Here is a 24,520-nt window from a genome sequence, read left to right as displayed (position 1 = left end):
TTTGCTGATAAAACCAAGATAACCTACAAAGGTTTTTTTTAGCAATATTCAGACCTTGCACAAATCCAATCCCCACACTGAGATGGCAAGGGCAGAGATTGCAAGCCTGAGCACAATAGGCCCCTAAGACAAATGCTGTTTCGTTTATCTTATTTCTCCATAGAGCAGCATTTCTCAACCTGGTTCCCCCAAGATATTTTGGACTACAACCTCCATTTCCCCCAACCACTGAGTATACTGGCTTGGGATGATGGGAATTGAAGTTCAAAGTATCTGGGGGTCACCAGGTTGGGGGGGGGGAAACTGCCTTAGAATAGGGATGGCTAACCCACAGCCGTACAAATGTTTATCACCTCCTACCCCCATCAACCCCAGTCAGCAGAGTCAATGGTCAGGAATGATGGAAGTTGTAGTCCAGCAACATCTGAAGGATCGAAGGTTCCTGCTAGAGCAGTGGTGGCCCAACTAGGCCCTCCAGCTGTTTTGGGACTACAATTCCCATCATCCCTGACCACTGTTCCTGTTAGCTAGGGATGATGGGAGTTGTAGTTCAACAACAGTTGGAGGGCCAAGTTTGGCCACCACTGTGCCAGAGGGACTGTGGAGATACTGGTTGGAGACATGCCAATTCCAGAAAGTGGGGCAAAACCTCTCAAGGGATCCAGAGGACCAAGATATTCACACGGCAATGGCAATTACTGCATTAGCTTTACAATCTGAGCAAACAGTGCTAGTTTGTCAATGAGTTAACATTCATCCCTTGCCTCTGGCACCCCCACTCCCAAGTTCTGTTCACCCTCTGTCAAATTTAGACTTCAAATCACTTGGGGACAAGAACCCACCCTCTCTTCCTCTCTCACGTTACTCTGTAAGCAACATCAAAGAGATAAACTCATGATGATGGAGATTGCTAAAAATAAATGAGAGCAGGGCTAGTAACAGATATGAAAGCTAGGAGCTAAATGGCACCTCAAACCTAGGTTGTGGGTGCAACAACGGAATGTCTAGGTGTGTCTTTCTATTAACAAGAATACAAAGCTGAAAATGAATGAACTGCATCTAAAATATTGGGCTTGTTTTTCACATGGCCTAGTAGTCCATGGGTAGGCAAACTAAGGCCTGGGGGCCAGATCCAGCCCAAACGCCTTCTAAATCCGGCCTGCGGACAGTCCAGGAATCAGCGTGTTTTTACATGAGCAGAATGAGTGCTTTTATTTAAAATGCATCTCCAGATTATTTGTGGGGCATAGGAATTTGTTCATCCCCCCCAAAAAAGTATTAGTCCAGCTCCCTACAAGGTCTGAGGGACAGTGGACCAGCCCCCTGCTGAAAAAGTTTGCTGACCCCTGGTCTAGTCCTTCCCCTGCCTGCCCCCCCCCCCGAATATTTTTAAGAGCGTCTCTTCTCCAGTCTTGAGAGAGTAGTTGGAAGTGGGGAGGCAGAAAAAGGTCCCTCTTTCCTTCCACTCTGCAGTTTTAATCTGAAATCTTAGGCGCAGTACTGTGCCCAGAGCTCAGAGACTGCTTGCGCTAATGAAATTCCCTGTCGCAAAATGCGCCTAGAACAATGGGAGTTTCGAGCACTGAATGAGAGGTCTTGGACCTTTCAGTCGCAGACCTTAAATACAACATTTTCACAGGAACTGCAACACTGGCAGGAGTCACGCATAATCTCAATCTATGGTGAAGTATCAATCTATAGCAGAGCACTGTGTATGGAAGGCTGTTTCTATTAAGCAGAAAGCATCAGTTGCACACCATTGTTAGATAAAGCACCGTAGGATAAACCGAGGGTGGGGAGAAGACAGTAAAAATCACAGGGATAAGCCGGGGGGGGGGAGGAAGGGACAGGTAACATCATGAATCAGAACAGGGTGGGGAAAATCACACTTATTAAAATTTAAAACATAAATAAAACTACCAAAACATACAAACGAAAATGCACAATCATAAGAAGACAAAATAAAAATAAAAACCATAAATACAAACACAAAGTTGAAACATCCGGAAAAGCATATTACATCAAAACACTAACCAAAAACAAGTTATGCAAGCATTGCCATTCAAAACACAAATGACATCAATAATCCCCCCCCCTCCAAAAAAATCCACAGCAACGCGTGGCCGGGTCAGCTAGTTCCTAATAAAACAGTAACAAAACCCTAGGCAATGCTTTCACCTCTGACTGGTGGTTTCCAACAACACTGTGCAAATTCCCTACTTGGGCTTTTTTGCTGATTCATGGTTACAATGAATTTGGTTTTGTTTCGTTCGATATGGCCTACACACCATACGTATACTGAACGGTAAGACAGTTCCAGCCCACGGTCATGTCACAAAAGGAAAGCAGAACTGGGGAGGAAGAGAAAAGCAAGCACTGCAGCAGCTACTTTGGTTTGTAGACTGGGTACTTTTAATACTTCCAAGGCATAAGAAGAGCTTATGTCGTCCAGCCTGATGTTCTCACAGTGGCCAACCAGATGCCTAAGGGAAGCCCACAAGCAGCGAGCACATAATGGCCACAACAGCACTAGTGCCTCACTTGTGCCCCCCAGGAACTGGTACTGAGAAGCATACTGACTCCTGTCCTGGAGGGAACAGGGTTTTATAGGACTTCACCTTTACCCTCTTCCGCTGCACACTTGCCACATGCCTTCAAAACTTAACTCTGGGAGGCCAATTGGGAAGAGGCGCAGAAGAGAAGAGAAGCCAAAGTGGCGTTACACGAGTCAAATTCCAATCAGCCAACACAATTTAGACCAAAGCTTTCAAAATTGTGGGTCATGACATGTTAAGTGTGTCTGCTGCAGGGCGTATGTGTGTCACACGAATGGTCCCCACGCTCTTCCCGGGGCTGGAAAGGGGTTAGTTTAACACCTGGCTTACTAGTGAAACTGAATTACTGTGTCGCGAAATGATGCAGGTCTATAAAAAGTGTGTCAACAACGTGAAAAGTTTGGAAAGCTCTGATATAGGCCGTCATGCCTAAAATCAGGTATAACTTTGAGCCAAAAGTTTGGCGTAAGGACATTCCAATGGGGTGACAGCCAGTGTGGCATAGTGGTTTGAGCATCGGACTGCAAGTCCAGGGTTCGAATCTCCACTCAGCCATGAAACTCACTGGGTGACCCTGGTCCAGCAGTGTCTATCAACAAGGTTGTTATGAGGATAAAATGGGGATAAGAGAACACCCACCCAGAGTGCCTTGAGTCACTTGGAGGAGCCCCTTGGGATACATAGAACTTTTTTTAAAAAAAAAATCTATTTAGGAATACTGACCACATGTTGAACCTAACTAATCTGCAAGAACTGCGTCTACAAGAAATACTGTAGATTGTGTCAGAAGTGCAAAGAAGATTTATATCTCAGCTGCCCACAGAGAAGGTTGTTTTTCCTACCCCTGCAAATGTTCCCTACTGCCCCTCCTCCAACACTCTCTCCACACACCCCAAGCCCATTCATTCACCACCTTTCAAACTTTCCCCCCTTTGTAAGTGGTTCTGACTATTAACACAGTTCTATTGAACGGTGGCTCCCATTGTATGCGGGCCCTTGCGTTTCAAATTGCTGTCACCATGGGGAGGGAAAGCCAAGCGGGGCAATTAAAGACCACAAACAGCTTCTCAAGAGGAAGGGGGTGGTCCTGAGGCCACCACCACCCCTTTAATATGAAAGGCCCTTCAGAAAGTACCAACAAGAACTTTTCAGGCAGCACCACAAACTGAGACAACAAAATTGAGAGAGCAAAATTGCTGATAATCTACAGAGAAGCGAATCGGCATCCTAACAAGGGGAAGGTTTTGAAAATCATCTGCGCCCCCCCTCCCCCGGATGTACAGACCGACCCAGGGTCCTTAGGTCCAAGCAAAGGATTTATTAAAGCACAGTGTCTGGGGGATAGAGAAGGCAAAGCAAAGCATTCCCCCCCCCCCCAAAAAAAATCCCCTGTGAATGGTGCTGAAGGGAGAAGACAGAGCACTCATGCACTCCAATGACAAGCGAGCCAGCAAATCAAAACAAAAGGTGCAGTTGAAAAATGCGTATCAGTGCTGATGGAGTGGCATATCCACCGATAAAAGAAAAGGCTTTTGGCCTCAGCGTTAAGAAAACTGAATTTACAAAAGCGTGATTTGAATACAAAGTGAAGGAGGCACATGTACAATTGGACTTTGCCTAGAATGAACACATCCAATAACCCAAATGGCATGCCTTTGCACATTTTGAATGGAAATACATTCTGTTTTCAAGGAATGTTCCAGGGTGTTCTGGAGAACTCCATTTATTAAGCCTCCTCAGACGGCTTTGGTGGTTCCCTCCCACACTAACAATCCCTGGATGATGATGATGAATGATATCCCACCCTTTTGGTATTGAAATATTGATATGAAGTCAAAGATATCGCAAGGAGAAGCGATAATAAAATGTGTAACAGAAATGGTAGTATAAGATAGCATAAGAACACAACGAGAGAAGTAAAATTTAAAAGGAAGAGTCACATACAGGTGAAGGGAAGTCGTTTTTACTCTTTTTATGTCAACTTAATTTGTATTGATTATTCTATCTGATATGTTGATATTTGAAATGAGTTTTTATTTTCGCAAAATATAAATAAATAAATTCATAGAGATTTTACTTTCTTGGGTTCCATGATCACTGCAGATGGTGACAGCAGTCACGAAATTAAAAGACGCCTGCTTCTTGGGAGAAAAGCAATGACAAACCTAGACAGCATCTTAAAAAGCAGAGACATCACCTTGCCTACAAAGGTCCGTATAGTTAAAGCTATGGTTTTCCCAGTAGTGATGTATGGAAGTGAGAGCTGGACCATAAAGAAGGCTGGTCGCCGAAGAATTGGTGCTTTTGAATTATGGTGCTGGAGGAGACTCTTGAGAGTCCCATGGACTGCAAGAAGATCAAACCTATTCATTCTGAAGGAAATCAGCCCTGAGTGCTCACTGGAAGGACAGATCGTGAAGCTGAGGCTCCAATACTTTGGCCACCTCATGAGAAGATAAGACTCCCTGGAAAAGACCCTGATGTTGGGAAAGATGGAGGGCACAAGGAGAAGGGGACGACAGAGGACGAGATGGCTGGTCAGTGTTCTCGAAGCTACCAACATAAGTCTGACCAAACTGCGGGAGGCAGTGGAAGACAGCAGTGACTGCCGTGCTCTGGTCCATGGGGTCACGAAGAGTCGGACACGACGAACGACTAAACAACAACAAACAACAAATAATAATAATATCCCACCATTCCCCCCAGAACCATGACTCAAGGTGGCTTGCAACAATTGAAACAAACACTGATAAAACTCAAAAAGGTAGTAGTTAGAAAGCAATAAAAAAAGTGCCACAGAGGATCACTACAACACTTACTACTCGTTGTGTGTGTATTGTGGAGTGAATTACTGGGGAAGCTAAATTAATGGGCATAATATGGGACAACTCCTGAATGGCAAACAGGTTTTGGGGGGGGGGAAGGCTCTCACACAGAAAACTAAAATAAAGACTTAAAAGTGCCATGGGAGGAATTCAAAGCTGCGTGTGTGGACATCTGCTCACACAATGAGACTTCAGCTCCCCACCCATGTGCCCCGCAAATTGGCTCCAGAGATACCCCAACACACCAGGAGAAGATTTTGAAGGCCCACAGAGGACCAGGATAGGGGCGAAAGCAGAAGCCTGTTCCCTTGGCTCACAGACAATGTCGGATACAACCTTACGACTTGAAATTTCCGTTTATACAAATTTTCACAAACACAAAAATGCGGATGCAACACTATACCTAGTGGGGTATCGCTTGGCTACCATGAAAGGAATACTGCTGAGTATGTTTTACTTATCAGCATTCTCATTCAAATAATAGTGACATGTACACCTATTATTATGTATGCTATTGAGCCACAGCTGCACACTTACCGGTAAGCTGTAATCAAAACCAGACACCCTAGGAACGAGTTTAACTCACACAAGTTACTGATGCATTCTTGTTTAATTAAACCCAGTGTCTGGAAGATCTGAAGTGTGCCATTCTCAGTTTTCACTGCAATCTCTCAGAAAATTGAGGATTTGCAGAAATTCTAGTGTTCTCAGCACTTCGTGTCGCCTTCTTGGGGGGGGGGGACCTCTCCCATTTTTTAAACTTTGCTGCCAGAAGATTAAAGGAAGATTAGTAGCAATTTGTAGCTGAAGATCAGAAGCAGGAGACCACTGCTGTGCGTTATGTGTCCTGCCGGTGGACTCCCCATAGGCAACTGGTTGGCCACTATGAGAACAGGATGCTCTGGATTAAATGGGCCTTTGAGTTGAACACAACGGTAACTCTTTCTCTCCCTGGTGGTTACACCCAGTATTCATACCTTCCTTCTAAAATCTGAGGCCACAGGGGTGTTCAAAGCTCTCTGAACACAACTAAGGAAAAACAAAAAGGTTTGTGTCTAACTAAATCATTGCACATCCAAAACAACTTCTGTGAGCAGTGCTGTGGCGATTCCCCCCCCCCAACCTTCTACAGCAGATTTGGGGGGCACTGCAGGTGATTCCTGGTGGGAGGAAGTCCCACCCAATAATTTGGTTGGTTGCAACTCCAAGTCAGCTTCACTTGTTGTGCTCTCTCTCTTCCGTGGCTCCAGAGACAAAATTAAGGTCCCCAACTTTGAGGAAGAATCCTGTGAAAATCAGAAGCTTCCCCACTGAGCTAAGAGCAGCATCCATCTAGTTACATCAGGCATAGGCAAACTCGGCCCTCCAGATGTTTTGAGACTACAATTCCCATCACCCCTGACCACTGGTCCCGTTAGCTAGGGATGATGGAGTTGTAGTCTCAAAACATCTGGAGGGCCGAGTTTGCCTATGCCTGAGTTACATCATCATCGGAGGGCCTTCATTGTGTGCCCCTCTCCATGAGAGATCTGGAGGGTGGCAACCTGAGAACGGGCCTTTTCTGTAGTGGCTCCCCGCTTATGGGTGCTCTCCCCAGGGAGGTTCACCTGGTACCTTCATTGCCATATATTCCGGCTTTTGAGAAGATTTTCCTGGTTTAAAACGTAGTCTTATACACAGGAATATATAGTACATATCTTTAGGCACCAGGCAAAAACGTTTCCCCATATTCAGGCCTCAACATTCTAGGGCCTTTGAAATGTGTTGGGGGGGGGGGTTATTGGTTGATGTTTGCTTTATTACGTATTTTGTGTTCTCATTTCGTATTCTTATGTTGTGAACCACCCTGGGATCTTTGGATGAAAGGAAGTATACAAATTTAATAAACAACGTAATAAATAACTAATGGGCATGGCCATAGCTCACTCACACAACAAGCCCACTACACACCTCTGATTGTTTGAATGGCTCCCATATGAACAACAAACACAATTATCCCATGCTGGGGGCTAGGGAGTCTGAAAGGTCCTGGAGAGCTTAGTACCCTTGGAGGGGGGGGGGAGAAGGTGTGTAAATTCAATCTGAAGAACATGTCCTGAGGAAGTAAATCTCTTTGAACACAGTGGGGCTTTGCCACTCAGTAAACATGTTTAGGGCCAGACTGCAAAGCCTTTCAATTGAGAAGAGGCGAGAATCCCTGCGAGTCGCAAAACACTACAAATTACGAAGAATATACGGCCCACGCATTCTAATAGGAACAGAGCCAGATATGGAACAACGGACAATAGGACGGGCGGCAGGTTCAGAGAGCCTGCTGAAGGGAGTTAGCTGATCAATGCTAAAATTAAAGAGGCGGGAAATGTTTTCAGTGGGAAGCACGGATGAGAGTACAGAGGAGAACAGAAATCCTTATGCTCTCCCTCAGTCCTGCTGAGCTATGCAACAAGCTGGCCTTTGGAGATTACAGCTCATTCTCAGTTCCATTCCATTTGTTCAGCGATACTGAATAGGATTTAGGGGTATGAAGCCATAATGGCCAAGCTTGAGTGAGCTGCCTACACACACACTCACTCTCTCTTCTTTACGAGGGTCAACTTTGGCATTTTGTTTTCCCTCAAGTCCCACCCACCCCCCAACAAAAAAGAGAAGACATTTTCCAATTTAGGGCTTGTAAAAGTATTTCATCAGCGGCACAAAGCAGACTGTCTAAGCACCTCCTGGCAGCACCAGTTTATCCTGAGCTAGGCTAATTACTAAGAAGTTCTTTAAAATGTTTTTGGAAGGCTCCTCCATCTCCAAGAATACATGTCATGTCTTAATCAAGAGAAACTGCTAACAGAGTGTAATCCCCAGAAGTCCACGCCATAATAATGAAATGTTCTTTTTTTAAAGGCGCCCCAAGACTCTGTTTCTGCTGCAAGAGACAAAGCAAAGGGGGACCCCCCCCAAAAAAAACCCCACTAATGTTCAGCAAGTGTCACTTGAAATGTTTAATCCAGAAACAGACACACATTTAAAAAAAGCCACAACTGGAGAGCTGGAATCAAAGAGTTGTGAATTAGGCCAGGGGGTTCCAAAACTGGTCTGTGGATGTGTGTCTATGTGACGTGTCTGTGGATTTGTGGTTGAAGATGGGAAGCAGAAAACCCAAGGCATCATCGACACTTCACACTGACTTTGTCTTTTTTTATTGCTTCGTTTGTTTATTCTATTTTATCTGAAGCTACAATTTGATTTCAAAGTGCAACACAATTAAATTCAACACTGAAGAAAAAAATGAAGCAATAAAAATACAATTAAAAGTCATATTGCATTTAGCGCAACACATTACATTTGCTAAAACAGGCAGAAAAGAAAAATAATTAAGTGGTCTGCCAAGACCCTCATAAATTTTCAAGTGGTCTATGGGGGCAAAAGTTTGGGAATCACTGATGTAGGCTGAGCATTTAATGATATGCTTTGTTGTCAACTGCTCTGTTCATTTCAATGAGTACCTCTATTTTGCGTGTTCATATTGGTCTGAAAGAATGCCAAGTTTTACTTGCTTAAGCAAAAAACAAACAAAAACTTCAACCCAAACTATCAAGTGGTTTACTAGCAATGTATTTAGGTCAGCAGATAATCAACAGTTATATTTTTAAGGCAAAAATACATTAACTACTTTCCATATTTCATGCTTATCCTGACCTCCCCTCCAGGCATAGGAAAACTCGGCCCTCCAGATGTTTTGGGATCATCCCTAGCTAACAGGACCAGTGGTCAGGGATGATGGGAGTTGTAGTCCCAAAAACATCTGGAGGGCCGAGTTTGCCTATGCCTGCTATACACAGTCCTCTGCTTGCAACCATTTAATCTTCACAACATCCCTGTAAGGTAGGGCGTGGTTGAGAGAACAGAACAGAACTCTCTCACCCAAGATTTCACTTAAATATTTGTACACTGCTTTTCCAAAAAGCAAAATTCAACGTCAGTTATATTCCTGGTAGATCCGCTGAAATTAGTTTCAGTCAGCCTACTCTGAATAAGCGGGAGTGGGGGGATAACAACATAACCACTGTGGAATCTATAGTCCTGCTTTGCAGGGTCACAACAACCCCCTGCCCTGACTCTTGGCTGTTTTTAAAACAGTTTGAACTGGTCACCCGGTGAGTTTCTCAGCTGAATAAGAATTTGAACCCAAGTCTCCTTAGTGTTAACACTTTCACTACACCAAAAACCACACCACTTCAATCTGCAAAGAGCTTTTAAACAGTCCATAAACACCATTCATGCGCTCACACCAATTATGAAGAGATTACAGTATACAGCTGGAAAAAGACTTAATGCGTATAGTTAGACCAGTGGTTCCCAACAGGGGGTCCGCGGACCCCCAGGGGTCCGCAAGGTATGCCAGAGGGGTCCGCAAGATGCTATTAGAATAAAAAATATATTAAATATATTTTGTATGATAACAGATTTTTTGTTTTGGCCGCTTCCTACATGAGCAGAGTCTAGCGCAAAACTAGAATTAGATAGAGGCAGTAGATCTGCTGTATGCCGTTAGGTGGCGCTTTACAAACACTACTGTTTTGCAAAGAGGCAGTGCGCGCATTCTACTAACGCTCACCTCCCCAAGATGCTTTGCGCGCGTCGGCTTCATTTGTGCGCTACTGCACAGGTACCCTATCTTCTCCATTCCCCTCCCTCCTCCCTGGCGCGCACTGCCTCTTTGCAAAACAGTAGTGTTTGTAAACAAAGCATTGTTTTTCGCGGAAGCTACAGTTCGCGTAGTTAAAAATGGACCATTGGTTAAAAAGTGGTTCATCTCATTAAGAACTGAAAATTAAAACTAACTGTATACTGATGGAGTACTCTGTTGTAACTGTAAAAAACGTATATAAAATATAAAAAGACTCTTAATTTGGCTCTCACTTTTTAATTTTAGGATTAGGAATTAATGGGGGTCCTTGTCACAATAGCGGCTCGATGAGGGGTCCTCGAGAAAATTTTGTTGGGAACCCCTGAGTTAGACATCTCATATCTCGTTTTCTGACTTCAACAGGATAGGGATATTTTGTTTGTTTTAAGTTGACCGCTGAGCAACACTCAGGGATGTAGCATTTATTACCTGCATTCAGTTAACACGGAGGTGTAATGTCTCTGGACACATGAATGAGTGCATATACACACACTTCTCTCATGAACATCAGCAGCTACAGGGATCACATCATTTCATCCATACTATTTTAAATTTTCACAGGGGATCATTATTTTTTTCAACAGGACTTAGGGGTCTGTTACACATTGCCACAACCTGATATCTCCAACAGAGATTAGGTAGGAGCCAATTTAATCGAGGTGGGAGATTTGCAAGGAACGGGTAGAAAGGAGAAGCAATTTGGGCTGATAGCCTCAGTTTTCTTTGCTCCTGGTCTGGATGACAATTTAGGAGGGAAATAAGAGCATGGGCAGCCTGAAAATTATCAAGCATATAGAAGAATAAGCCTTGCTGAAGAAGAATCAACATGGCCTCAGCAAAGGTTAAGTCTTATCTCACTAATCTTGCAGTGCTTAGATGTATCAACAAGTATGTGGAAACAATGATCCAGAAGACTTTACTTGAACTTTCAAAAAGCTTTTGCCTGAGCAAATAAAAAAAGAGGTCAAATCCTCTTTTGAATCACTAACAGGTTAAAGCAAAATAAAAAAATTCCTTCAGTAGCACCTTAAAGACCAACTAAGTTTATATTTTGGTATGAGCTTTCATGTGCATGCACACTTCTTCAGATACCTGAAGAAGGTATCTGAAGAAGGTATCTGAAGGTATCTGAAGAAGTGTGCATGCACACGAAAGCTCATACCAAAATATAAACTTAGTTGGTCTTTAAGGTGCTACTGAAGGAATTTTTTTATTTTGCTTCGACTCAGACCAACACGGCTACCTACCTGTAACTAGAACTATAACAGGTTAAAGAACAGGAAGCAGGAGGCAGAAATACATGATCAGTTCTCTTAACAGAGGGAAGAAAGATTGGAACCAATTGTGCTTGTTAACTTATCCATAAATGATATGGAGTTTGGGGTGAGCCAAGTTTGCCAATGAAACCCAATTATTCAGGATGATAAAAGAAGGAGGAATTGCAATGGGCTCCAAAACTGGAGAAATGGGCATTAAAATGGCAAATGCAGTCCAATGCCAGTATACAGCAATGCACATTGTTTCTAAGGACATGTATATACACTGATGGGATCTGAGCTTATGGGAACTAACCAGGAAAAATATATCGGAGTCATGGTAGAGAACACCTCAACCCAGTGAATGGAAGCTGTGAAAAAAGTTCTCATGGTAAAGATCCTAAATGGCCTCGGTCCAGTATACCTGAAGGAGCGTCTCCACCCCCATCATTCTGCCCGGACACTGAGGTCCAGTACCGAGGGCCTTCTGACGGTTCCCTCGTTGCGAGAAGCCAAGTTGCAGGGAACCAGGCAGAGGGCCTTCTCGGTGGTGGCGCCTGCCCTGTGGAATGCCCTCCCATCAGATGTCAAAGAGAAAAACAGCTACCAGATTTTTAGAAGACATCTGAAGGCAGCCCTGTTTAGGGAGGCTTTTAATGTTTAATAGATTTTATCTCATTTTTCTGTTGTAAGCCGCCCAGAGTGGCTGGGGAAACTCAGCCAGATGGGCGGGGTATAAATAATAAATTATTATTATTATTGTTATCATCATTTGGACAGGATCTAATATAAAGCTCCCGCCAACTAAATGCCTTGAATATATTCATCTATGGTACAACCACACTTTGAATACAGCACTGCATGTAGTTCCGGTCTCCACCTCTCAAAACAGGATTCTGTAGAGCTGCAAAAAGGCAACCATTATTCTGGCAGGGCTGGAGCAACTCCTTTATGAGGAAAGGTGTTCAGGGACTTTAAGTCTGGAGGGGCAGGTGAACGGGGCGGGGGAGAAGTACGTACGAAATAATGCACGTGTGGAGAAAGTGGACAGTTTTCCTTCCTCTCCCAATAATACTAACAAGAACATGGATAGAGGTTTGTTTGTTTTTTCTCCTCATAAAGTTAAAACCTGGAGTTGTTCAGCAAAAGTGAATGGTGGGCGATTCAGGAAGCAGTTCTTTCGCAAGGCACCTGAGTTAAAACGTATGGAATCTGCTACCACGAGCCAACTTCAAAAAGCAGAAAAGACAAGTTCATGGAGGATAATAATAATAATAAACTTTATTCGCATTAGCCAAAGGCCATAGCAACAATAAAACGATACACTGCGTTCAGAAAACGATTTGTTAAAAGCACAAATTCATGGAGGGTAAGGCCCTCAATGGCCACTAGTCATGGTGGGTGTGATGTCAGAGGCATGCCACACCTGACCTGAATACCTGTTGCGGAGGAACAGCAACAGGAGACAAATTCTGCCCTCAGCTCCTGCTTGCAACCTTCCCCAGAGGCACCTGGCTGGCCTCTATGAGGAATGAGAATGCAGGACTGGAAGGCTGGGGCACATAATCAGAAGTGTTGTTGAAGTGTTGTTGTGAGGCCCATGAGGTATAACCAGACTACCAATGGACCAGCTTCAAAATCTTTTCCACTGAGTCTCTCTCTTCCCTTCCTCCATTTTGGGGAAGAAGTTAAACTCTCACAGCAACCTTAAGAGAGCAAGAGAAAGGGAAAGAGTTTTATGGCTTTAAATTTTTAAAAAAGAGCGTCGGGGGGGGGCTGCCAGGCCTGCAATTCCCATTTTGACGTTCTCCACACTTTGCACCTGGCATCTGTTGGCAGCAAGCGTTCGGTTTCCTATACTCTTGCAGTCATATTTTTTTTAACCGTGGATAATGTTCTCAAGTAAATCACACTTCAGACGTTTTATATCTTTTGTTGCCTATCTGAGCTTCAAAGCCAGGCACCAAGAAATTGTGGGCAGGCAAAGGGGGTGGGTGGGGAGAGAAGCCTCAGATTGCATGCTAGGTTTAAGATCTTCCACTACCTTGCAACACACACGCATGAGCTGTAGCCTCTCCTCCTCAACCACACACAATGATACTCGGTTTTCCAAAACCACATGGGAGTTTGAGTGCAAAGCAAATTACACAGAGAGCAGTTAAAAGTTCAAATAAATAATCTTATATAACCACTGTCACACACCACACTGAAAGGAGGACACAGTTCAGTCTCATGTGCAGAGTTCCCGTTCCCTGTAGGCTCTTTTATATATATATTTCCCTGCACATGCTAGCGGCAGAGGTTATTGCATTATATTCCACGCCCCACACAAGGCAAATAAATATGTATAATAGGCACACACACACACACACACACACACACAATCCTTAAACTCTCTAGGAGGTCTTGGCAACACCACAACAGCCAAGCAAGTTCATAAGATATGATACTAACACTGAAACCGTTTGCTACTATTTACAAAACATAAAAACGTCCAAGTTAATTCTGTAGCTGTCACGAGCCTGCCATGAGACTATTTGTTTAAAGTATTACTAGCAGTGTTTCAGGGATGGGGATGTTTTCTTGTATACATTTTAACTGCATTTATAGGAAATTTTATAGTGCTGATACACATCTCAAGCGGTTGCTATCTGCCCTGAGCTGAAGGGCAGGGTGGGTTAGAAATTCAGTAAATAAACAAAGCCAATCTTCCATTCACAAAGCGTGGACTTTCAAACAGCAGTGAAATGTTGTGCTTGTTTACTCAGAAGTAATTCCCATCAAGTTTAATGGTGCCTGTTCCCTAGTAGTAGATGTGCTTAGGACTCCACGGGAGGGTTTAAGCTCTCAAGAACAGCCCTCCTTGAAAAGTTAAGAAGCATGACCAAAAAAAGAAAGGGTGGGGGGAAATGCCCCTCTCCCAATTGTGGAAGGAGATTTTAAAGAAACCTACTGCTTTGATTCCCCATCCAAACATTGTCCCAAAGACCTAAACACACACACTCGACTTATACGAGGAGTGAAAGCACTGAAGATGGGAAACTCTGGCCTGGTTGCTTAAAAGTTTTCCTGGGGTATTTTAAAGCAGGGGTTGGGGCAGAAAGGAGATCAGGATCTACAGGTACACAGATCCTCAGGTCCAACGGTTGAGTTGGAAGGGACCCCGAGGATCATCTTGTCCAAACCCCTGCAATGCAGAAATATGCAGTTGTCTCCCATACAGGGATCGAATCATACGGTACCTGCAACCATGGCATTATCTGCCCCACACTCTAATCTGCAAGGGTTCCAGACTCACAAGTGTTGAAGCAACAGCACACTGCAAAATGACTTTTCCCGCACCTAAAATTAGGTTGCTGAAACAAGAAAGCAAAGCAGGAACGGACCGTTGTGTAGAAGGACCATGCAATAAGCTCAGTTCTGGTACCAGTATTGGTTCTAAAGTATGCTCAGAGAGGCACCCTGTTTCTCCCAACAGCCTAAGCGGTCTCTTGCAACTGTGAAAGGTGGCAAGGATACGTTGCGATCTGCCAAAACAAGAGGGAAAGCAAAGCTCTAACGAAAATCTATTTGAGAGAAGGTAATGTTATGGCAAAATCTATCTCAGGGATGTGATACCGCTGGCAGTGACTAGCTTTTAAAACAACTGAAATTGTTCAACTTGAGTTGGAAACAAAAAAGGCGAAAGATACAGATTTACACAACTTTTTCCTTCTTCTTCTGGTCCTATCTTCTCCTCTAGAGAAGTGAGAGTTCATATTAATCTTCTCTCGGCCGAGGTGCTGATGAAAATCCATAGAAAAAAAGAGAACTCAAACATATTGACTGATTTTCAAGGGTAGCCATTGTGGTGCCTCCTCCCCACCCCCCTGTTGCTGTGTACTCTGGGCTCCCATTCATCCCCGTTCAGTGTGCCAAAGATCAGGAAAGAGGTATAGTCCAAAACGTCTGAAGAGCACCATGTTGGAGACCCCAGTTTAGTGTTTCACTGGCAATTCAGTTTTAGTCTTAGTCTTTTAGTCTTAGAAATCACAACACACAAAAAAGCTCTTGTTACCAGATCTCATGGCACTACTTTCCAAAATGGCCAAGACCCAAAATTTACTAATTTCTAGTGAAGATTTCTAGCAACAAAACTAGTATTAGTACAGCCACATATCAATAGTTTTAGAATAAATCACATACAACTATTCTAAGGAAACAACATTCTGCGATTTTCTTTTTTTAAAGACTAAGTATTTTCATGGGCTTAGAGTTCACCTTTGTCAAAACGCATGGAATGGACTCTAGAGAGTTCCTTGAATGCTTCGTGCATTCAACAAAGAGCACTCTGGCCCACAAAGGCATAAACTTCAATCAGTAAGTTGGTCTTCTCTTCAAGATGCTACAGGACTCTGGACCGGAATTGCTACAACAGCTTGCAGAGATATCCAGAGGAGTAAACAGAAGAGTTATAAATTGCTCTTGATACGGCAACTACTAGTAGTACAGTCCCTACTGTGACCCATATAGAAGTTATTATGAACATGGTATGAATACTGGAAGAAACAAAATCTAAGGAGTTTCACCCTTCATGTGATACAATAATTATTACCACTGTAAAGCTTAATCGAATGAACATTCAATATTTAACGTCAGTGCTGCAATTACTGTTAAAATGAAGCTGGCATATATGAAAAGCAAGAGAAGTGTCATCGAGATGTCCTCTTATGGTAGCATGAGCTGCCCTAAACCGAACAGCTTCTTAACTCTGTGCGTGCATGGGCAGTGAAAGAAAACAGTACAGGTTTCCAGATGTGAAATCCTTCAAAAAAAAAAACCCAAGTATGGTGGATTATAGGAATTAGGGTAAAGTAATGATCAGCTAGTAATCACATTTGTGCTTCACACACTCAAAAGATCAACAACTTGCAGCTCTGCAGCAGCAAAGTTTAAACATATGATATACTCCAGAGTTTCACACGTCTGTAAAGCACGGTTGTAAATAACTTAAGATAGCGGTATAATTATGGTGGCGGTAAATAAATTGTACTCCAGAGGCTGACAGCTAAATTATAATGACATCAATCTGAATTAAACATTCACACTGACACAGCACTAAGCAGACCACAATTGAATGTTTATCTTCCCTATCTCAGAGGGAGAATTTAGCCTACATTACAACCTAAGAAACGCAGAATTCTAGTCAAGGCTTTGAATTGAAGATAGGCGTGTTAATACTTCAGCTACCACTCTCTTTTCTGATACAAACAGAACCTATTAGCATTTTCAGGTCTCTTTCAGCATAAAACCCCTAATGGCACAATATTGCCCATCTTTAATTCCAGTCCTCCCTATGTACAATGGCAGATGCTTTGTAATATTTGGGTACACGATACGTATACACAGATGTTTAGGCTGCTGCACAATGTGGTAGCCAATAAAATGAACTTATCCAAATTCTCATCCAGAGACTACTTATATGTTTCATTCCAGATTTAAACATCCCATTTTCCATAAAGCTAACGCTGACATTTCTTGTACAATGTGTGTTAAACTACTCTAACATATTTAAGTAGAATACCATACTTGACTTGTGTCTACTTTTAACTCTTGTCGCTCTTTGCTTTAAAAAAATAAAAATCTTGAACCTGCAACACGCAGCAGAGACTGGAACATGGGAAGAATGAGTTTTCCTGGTACCATCTTAAAAACTGAAACAGTAATAATTTACATCTAAGAAACCAATACAGCTATATGTTTTATGAATAACACCTACATACAGGTAACCTTTTACTACACTCCCACTTTCTGACTGGATAAAGTGCAACGGTATTATTAGGTTTCAAAACCATACATTGTAGTCTTGAACACATTTAGTTTCAAGTAAAACTACCTTTGCTGGAGTCAAAGGGAAATAATCCCAAATGTGAAGATTGATCAGGATCTGAACGCAAGTGCTATTGAAAACCACAGAGAGTCAGGCACCAACCACAGGCTCATTTATCCATATTTTAATACCTTAACCTCAAATTGGCCACATGGGCCCCAATTCTGAAGAAAACACAATTTAATCACTTAATAACTAATAAGAGGAGAGTCTTGTGAAACTGTTCTAACAGATAACAAGGGCCTAGTGTGCAGCAACCAGGGGACGATTGGCCTACATCTGCTAACCATTTTGACTTCTTTTTTTTCCTCCCAAAGTTCATCATGTTAAGTTTTCCCCACTTTGGGGTGCAGCTATTAATTCCTTAGAAACACAAGGAAGTGGGTCGAACAAGTAGTAAGATTATTCTTTGTCCTGAAGAGGCAAACAGCAACCTTTTATTCACAGCCCCTCCAACTTTCACCACTGAATTAGAGGTGAAACATGAGATATGCAATCTCACACAGAGCTGGAAGAAAGAGGGGGGAAAGAGTTTTCAAGAACTAGTTCTAAATGTCTGCAGGAAAGCATAGGCAATTTTTAAATTAAAAAAAACACCACGTACCTCAAATATTGAGATTATACATATACACCCAACACGAGAACACCACAGCCGTTGTTTACATAATGGTGATATCCACCTTCATAGTTCTTGAGGATCTGTTTTACTCTTATAACACCCTTGGCAAACCTTTACTACCTGATCTTGTGCATAATAAAGACTCTTAACAGTAAAATCCTATCAATGTTTACTTGAAAGGGCCTTACTTGCTACCGTGTGTGTCTGTGTGTGTTTAAGAATGAAACCTTAGAGTCCTAGTTCTTCAGGTCTCCAAAGTCCTCCATAAGTGTCTTAATCTTCTAAGAAGGCGACTATTAAATCAAACTCTTTTATATTCCATGGCAAGAGTAAATGCTTCGCAAGTCAGACACAGTAAAAGTAGTGGGGGGGGGGGGTTTAAAGTTCTTAAAATCTTCAGCCTGTCATCCACTTTTATTATGTTCAGCTCCACTACTGATCCGATTCTTAAGGGCTAACACCCGTGCCACACTACAGTGCAGACATTTCTAAGCCTAAATGAAACTGAGTCTTATAGGCACATCTACACAGTAAACACAACCCCTCTTCCCCACACCTTTGCAACACACAGTGAGAACACTGGCAACATCTTCAGTGACAACAATATTTTTAAAAACTGCAAGTTTGCAGGCTGGTGTCCCCAAAAGTTGATCTGGTTAAGAAGGACCTGGAGGTCCCACAGCCTGGATGGCAAAGTTTCACACACAAAAACACAACCCCCCCCCAAAAAAATACCCTTTAAATGATCAGAATTTGATGCTTTCCCTTTAAAAGGCCAAACATCTCATTCTGCAGAACATCCCTAACTACAAGGGGAATGAGCAGCCTCTATTCCCACCGGGATCTTTCCACAAGGATATGAGAACTCTCTACCCCCAAAGGGATCTCCCAGGAGTTAGTTGCTCGGCAACCGGTTACAATTAGATCTCTCAATAAAGGGAAGACGGAATATTACATTAATCACAGACTGCAGTGAAGAAAAGGGTTAGGAACTGGTTTTCAGCGAAGACTTTGAAGGAGGTTGGGAGGTTGGACTGGGAAAGAAATTAAAGGCACACGAAAGCAGCATTCAGAACTTTTTGCTTCGCAGGCGGGAGACTTACAAATAGACTGCCCAGGTAGGCAGCACCTCGGGAACCTCTTCCAACCCCCGGTTGCTGCAGTCCACACGATCACCGCTACACGTGCAGTTCACGTCGCAGGCCTGCCGCTCCGAGCAGCAGCCGAACCCCACCAACGTTTGGGAAAGGATGAAGAAGGTCCAAAAGGCATCTGAAAAGAGCAGGGACCCCCACTTTCCCCATCCCGGCAGCGCCATTTTGTATCCTGGATGGAGGGGGGGGGTAGGAATAAGAGGCCAGAAGCGCAGAGTTGGTGGTATCCCACCAACAAAAAAATAATAAGTACTAAAGACAGAAAGGAAAAGTCAAGGAAGTGCCAACAACTCGTCACTGTCGTTTAGCCCAGATCTCCTTTGCACCAAGTCTCTAGGCCTCCAGCAACATTTTCTAGTCAGACCATGGCAGCTCAAAGTGAGGCTGCAGCTGCAACTCCTGAAGTTTCTCCGGGGGCCGGTCTGGAGTTCGCTCGTCGGGGGGCCAGCAGCCCAGAACCGGCTCATCCAGAGAGCTGAATTTCAGTGCAACTAAGAGAGAGGGAGAGGAAGCGAGGCAGGATGGAGCGTCCCGAGCTCTTGGCACCAGCGCCAAACTTTAAAAGTCTTCCTCTTCCTTCTCAGCGATCGCTACTCGCGCAATAAATAAGGGTCCGGATCCTGCTGCTGGAAAACGCAGGGGTGGCGCGGGGGGGGGATAACAGAGTCCTGCGCCCCGTCTCACAGGCGAGCGCCTTGTTGCTGCTTCTGTTGCAAAGAAAGAGGCTCGGCGTCCCCCAGAAAAGTCCGTCCGCCTTCTTCTCCTTTTCCCCCGCTGCAGATTCCGCCTCGCCTCCGCTTCCCGGGAAGTGTCTCAGCGCTGCAAGGGGCGAGCCGGCAAGGAGGGCTGCATCGCCTGCTGCTCGAGCGGGCCGATTCCTTGCTCTCCCCTCTTCCTTCTCTCGGGGATCAGACACCTTTTCCCAGGAACCGGGATAGATGGGTGGGAGGGAAGCGGTGCTTTATCTCCGCCTCCGCAACTTTCTCCTCTTGGGCTTTTTTCCCTGGCCGCCCCCCTCCTCTTCCTCTCCCCCCCCTCCCGACACCTCCCACTCCCGCCTACCCTGAGCCCAGCAGCCCTTAGCGCCCACACGGAGCGCTGCCAGCCGCGATCCTCTCGGGGAGCCCCCGCAGCCTGCCAGCCACCATCTCTCCCTCTCTTTCTCGCCCTCCCTTCCACTTTCCAGCGCCCCCTCCCCGCACCACACCGCACCGCAAGCGTCGCTTCCCCAACTCAAACCCACGTTGGGCACATTGCAACACGTTCCATCCCCTCCTCCTCCTTCTCCTCACCCCTCCTCCTCTTCCAAGCCTCCCGCCTCTCGCTCCGCATTGGCTGCTCCGCGTTCCACGGCGCGCCCGCCCGCTTCCCGATTGGACAGGAGGTCCTCTCCTCTCCGCCCCACCACCCTTTCGGATACACAACGTTCCATTGAGGTTGGCAGGCCGTCAATCAGAAGCGAGCAGGTCCCGCCTCCCTTTCCCACCCAAGGTGTGAAAGCGGGAGGCTCCCGCTTCGGCAGCCGCCGCGCGCGTCTTAAAGGGGAAGAGCACACGCGCGAGCTAGAAAGAGTCGCTCCTTTTCTTCGCGCTTTCGCCTGCTGCTGTTGCCCGAGGATCTCCCTCCCCGGCCCTTCAGTAGGAAGAGCCGGGCTGTTAGTAGTAGGAGGACCGCGCTTTCCCCCCGCCCGCCCCCCCCCACTTCTAAGGCACGCCAAAAGCCTGTGGGGCAGCGATGCTAACAGCCGCCCAGCAAAGGCTGCGGAGCGACGCGCAATCTGGGGCTGCTTTTGGAGCGCGCGCAAGGGAGGGAGGGCTGTGCGGCAGCGGAGTGCAGTTGGCCAAGGGCCTGGGACCCCCTCCTAGCCTTGCCTAACCCGCTCCCCGCTGCTGATTCCCCATTCCAGGGTGCCAACTTGAATAAAATATTGGTGGGAGGGGGACAGGTAAGCCCTGTCCCGCATGTTCGATCAAAGGATGCGATCAAATGGTTTGTGTTTTAATTTTGAAGGGCAGGGCCAAGATCATTTAGGAATACAGGGGGGTCGATTTGAATAAAATATTCGTGGGGGCAGGTAAGCCCCGCCCTGCATAATAATCACATGTGGCGCAAGCACACTACTTCAATGGCAAGCAATGCCCATCAACTTTGGGGGGACCCAACCCCCTCAAACGTTTAAAGACCCCTTGGCCCCTAGATGTTGGCTCCTATGCCCCATTCCTTCACTGTGCGCCTCCGAAGGTAAACTAGTAAGGGCTAGAGTGGGGGAGGGCTGAGGGAAAAATCAGTAGCGTATCTACACTTTTTTTCTTCGGCATATTGTAACTAATGGTCCATTGCTCTTTTGTGTCACCCAAAATCTGAAGCATCCTCACTGTGCCTAACAAGTGGGCTGGCCCTGTTTTGTAGGTGGAGTCAGTAAGGGCACCACCCTCCTTGGCCAGGTGGGGAAAATGAGTCAGGCGAAGCAGCAAGAAGTGGTCTCTACATACCCAGACCTAGATGACCTAGGTACCAATGGCAGCAGGATCAATTAAACTCCCTAATTGGTGGGACTTAGGCCAGGGGCTTGATGAGCAGATATTGGTGGATGGCTGGGTAGATGGGCAGTCGTTACTATATGCTATAGAGAGGGCATTCTCAACACTCCATCACTGGTCAGTCAGAACACAAATGAGTTGTACTCATTGAGGTCTGGGTTATCCCTATGTACCATTTAGAGAGAAGACTACTCCCCCCCCCCTTGTGTTTTCCAATATGTGTTGGGCTCTGTGCCTGAGAATATTCATGCAATGGATGCAAACAATGGGCATCAGATCAGCCTTAAGCACCATCTGGAGGGATAAAGCTTCCTTTTCATTTCCCACTGCACATCTGATCCTGACAAGCACTTATGCGCAGGCTGCAACCTTTTGCCCACAGAGATTCCCAGTGAAATTACAATTAGGTTATACAATATACAGTCATACCTCGGTTTAAGTACGCCTCGGCTTGAGTACTTTCAGTTTAAGTACTCTGCGGACCTGTCTGGAACGGATTAATCCACTTTCCATTATTTTCAATGGGAAAGTTCGCTTCAGGTTAAGTATACTTCAGGTTAAGTACAGCCTTCCAGAACCAATTACACTCATACTTCAGGTTAAGTACGCTTCAGGTTGAGTACTCCGCGGAGCCGTCTGGAACGGATTAATCCACTTTCCATTACTTTCAATGGGAAAGTTCGCTTCAGGTTAAGTACGCTTCAGGTTAAGTACAGACTTCGGGAACCAATTGTGTACTTAATCCGAGGTACCACTGTATTCTCTTCTCAGATCAGGCTCCACATATTACTGGCTTTTGTGCTAGCCCCATCCACAGTTATTTATCTGTGTTTTTAATATACTGTACTGTATGGGCAAATGCCTGGCTTTTTAGCTCAAAGGCTGAAAATTCCAGGTCGGGTTAGGATGACCACCTAGAATGACAAGAATCTGTAGCCTTCACAGCCACCTGTGAAGAAGATATTCAACAGGCATGCAGCTTTCCCTGGCACAAATATGCTTTGATTTGAAGGGCTGCACCTGTTGAATTTCAGCATTGAGATCCCAGCCATAGCTGCCAAGTTTTCCCTTTTCTCGCGAGGAAGCCTATTCAGCATAAGGGAAAATCCCTTTAAAAAAGGGATAACTTGGCAGCTATGATCCTAGCACAAGGTTATTTTCTACTAGTGGTGCTGATGATATTAATTTTTCCCAAAAATGCTTTTAATTGCTTGTTAGCAGTTTTAATTGATAATTTTAACTGCTTAGATGCTTTTGCTGCTGCTGCTGCTGCTACTACTACTACTACTACCGTGTTTCTCATATTATAAGACATGTCTTATATTTATTTTTTCCTCAAAAACACACACTATGGCTTATTTTCAAGGGATGTCTTATTTTTTTCCTCCTCCTCCTGCCGCGGCCGGCATTGCTGCTGCGCCTATCACTATGTCTTATTTTTGGGGTATGGCTTATATTCCTTGAATGCTTAAAAATCCTGCTATGGCTTATTTTATGGGTATGTCTTAAAATATGAGAAACAGGGTACTACAGTACTACTATCACTACAATTTGATCATTTGTATGCTGCCCATCTGACAATTAAATCAGGTAGTATATACGGTACATTTTGTTAATTAAAAAAATATAGAGGGGGCATTTCTGCCTGTTCTGAAATGCAGCAGAAGTATTATCTTTGATTGTACTCATGCACACTGAGTCTTGAATGTGTGCACAGTAAAAGTAATGTCTCCCATGTAAAGTGACAGAGCTTCCTTGCTCAGCTGTCACCTGCCAGATTCATGGTATCCAAAATCTGCATCAAGACATCAGTGGCATTCAAGCAGCCTGCCTGCATTCAGGGCAGAAGTCATACTTAGGATGTGTAGCGAAAATGAGTAGAATTCTCCTACTCATTCATACATTAACATTTACTTGTGTATAAAAAATAAATACTGTAAAAAACAAAAAACGTTTACTTGTATCACACTGTCCTAGCAGCCATTGTCATCATTCTGGCAACCAAGTTTAAAGCACACATGTTTGGCTGATGAGTCCCAGCCATCAGTTGAAAACCACCAATGTCAAACACTGCTTCTGTCTTTTAAAAAACTTATTTTAACTTTTAAAAATTGCAAACCCATATGTCAAATTTCCTAATAGCTCCATTCAGTGAAATAATAACACTCTTATGATTTTGGCTCTGAAACCATCTTCAGTGGTTAGTTTGCCATGAATTGGGTGGAGCCCAGAGTATTTTTGTTTTTTAAAAAAAATCAGTGTTGTACTGAAAAAAGTCAGGGTGGCAAAAGGGTCTTGGCAAGGGACCCAGTCAAACATTAAGTAATGTCTACTCTTCATACCCACTTAGGGAAGTGTGCTACTCTGACAACATTACCCTCCATTATTTTTAGCATAGAAATGAGGACGCTGATAATTTGGAGGGGTTTGTAGGAGGCTAAATGACAATTAGCAGCCAAGGAGCATAGAGTTAGAAACACATGCATTTCTAACTTAAAATGTGTCGATTTAAGCAAGTAAGCTGGTGCTCAGATACTGGATATGTGCAAAGTCAGGTGATTCTTTTTCCATCTCAAGACCTTGGCAAACAGTCAAGCAATCTGTCTTTGGTGCTAGTGTTTTACCTACGGGCCACACACACAGTGGAGGATGCTTCCAAGCCAAAACCAACAGAGAGTTTTCTGGGATTTTTGCCTTTTGCGCCGTGTGAAAGGCACTGCACCACCTGCGCTCCTAACCCGTCAGCGTCAAGACCATTTAATTGGCTGCCTCGTCCTCCCTGATGGTTTGGCCTCTGCTGCTTTGGCTTGTCCCCCCAACACTGCATTTTTCTCGGGGGGCTTGGCTGGCAGGTTCTTGCCTGTGTATACTCAGGGTCTCACATTGGCCGTATTATTTGGGATCAGGAAGGAGGTGTTTCCCCCCCCCTTTTTTTTTTTGCCCTCGGAATATATTGGCTGTCACACATGGCTTTTCCCAGAAAAAGCCAGGGAGGTCCAGTGGAAAGAGCATTAGATTTTGATT

General features: G+C 44.5%; 1 protein-coding gene across 1 annotated transcript in view; it reads right to left on the bottom strand.

Moving 5' to 3' along the window:
• Positions 1–20,277, bottom strand: part of LRIG1 (leucine rich repeats and immunoglobulin like domains 1) — a 130,945-nt gene extending 110,668 nt beyond the window's left edge. The window contains exon 1 of the mRNA XM_060271328.2: positions 18,906–20,277. Within this exon, the coding sequence (XP_060127311.1) occupies positions 18,906–19,120 (215 nt within the window). The 5' untranslated portion in view covers positions 19,121–20,277. The remainder of the gene's footprint in view (positions 1–18,905) is intronic.
• Between the last annotated feature and the right edge of the window lie 4,243 nt (positions 20,278–24,520).

The sequence above is a fragment of the Zootoca vivipara genome, chromosome 2 (genome assembly GCF_965207765.1).
Source record: "Zootoca vivipara chromosome 2, rZooViv2.hap1.1, whole genome shotgun sequence".
NCBI classification, from domain to species: Eukaryota; Metazoa; Chordata; class Lepidosauria; order Squamata; family Lacertidae; genus Zootoca; species Zootoca vivipara.
This window is presented reverse-complemented; position numbering and strand designations above follow the sequence as displayed.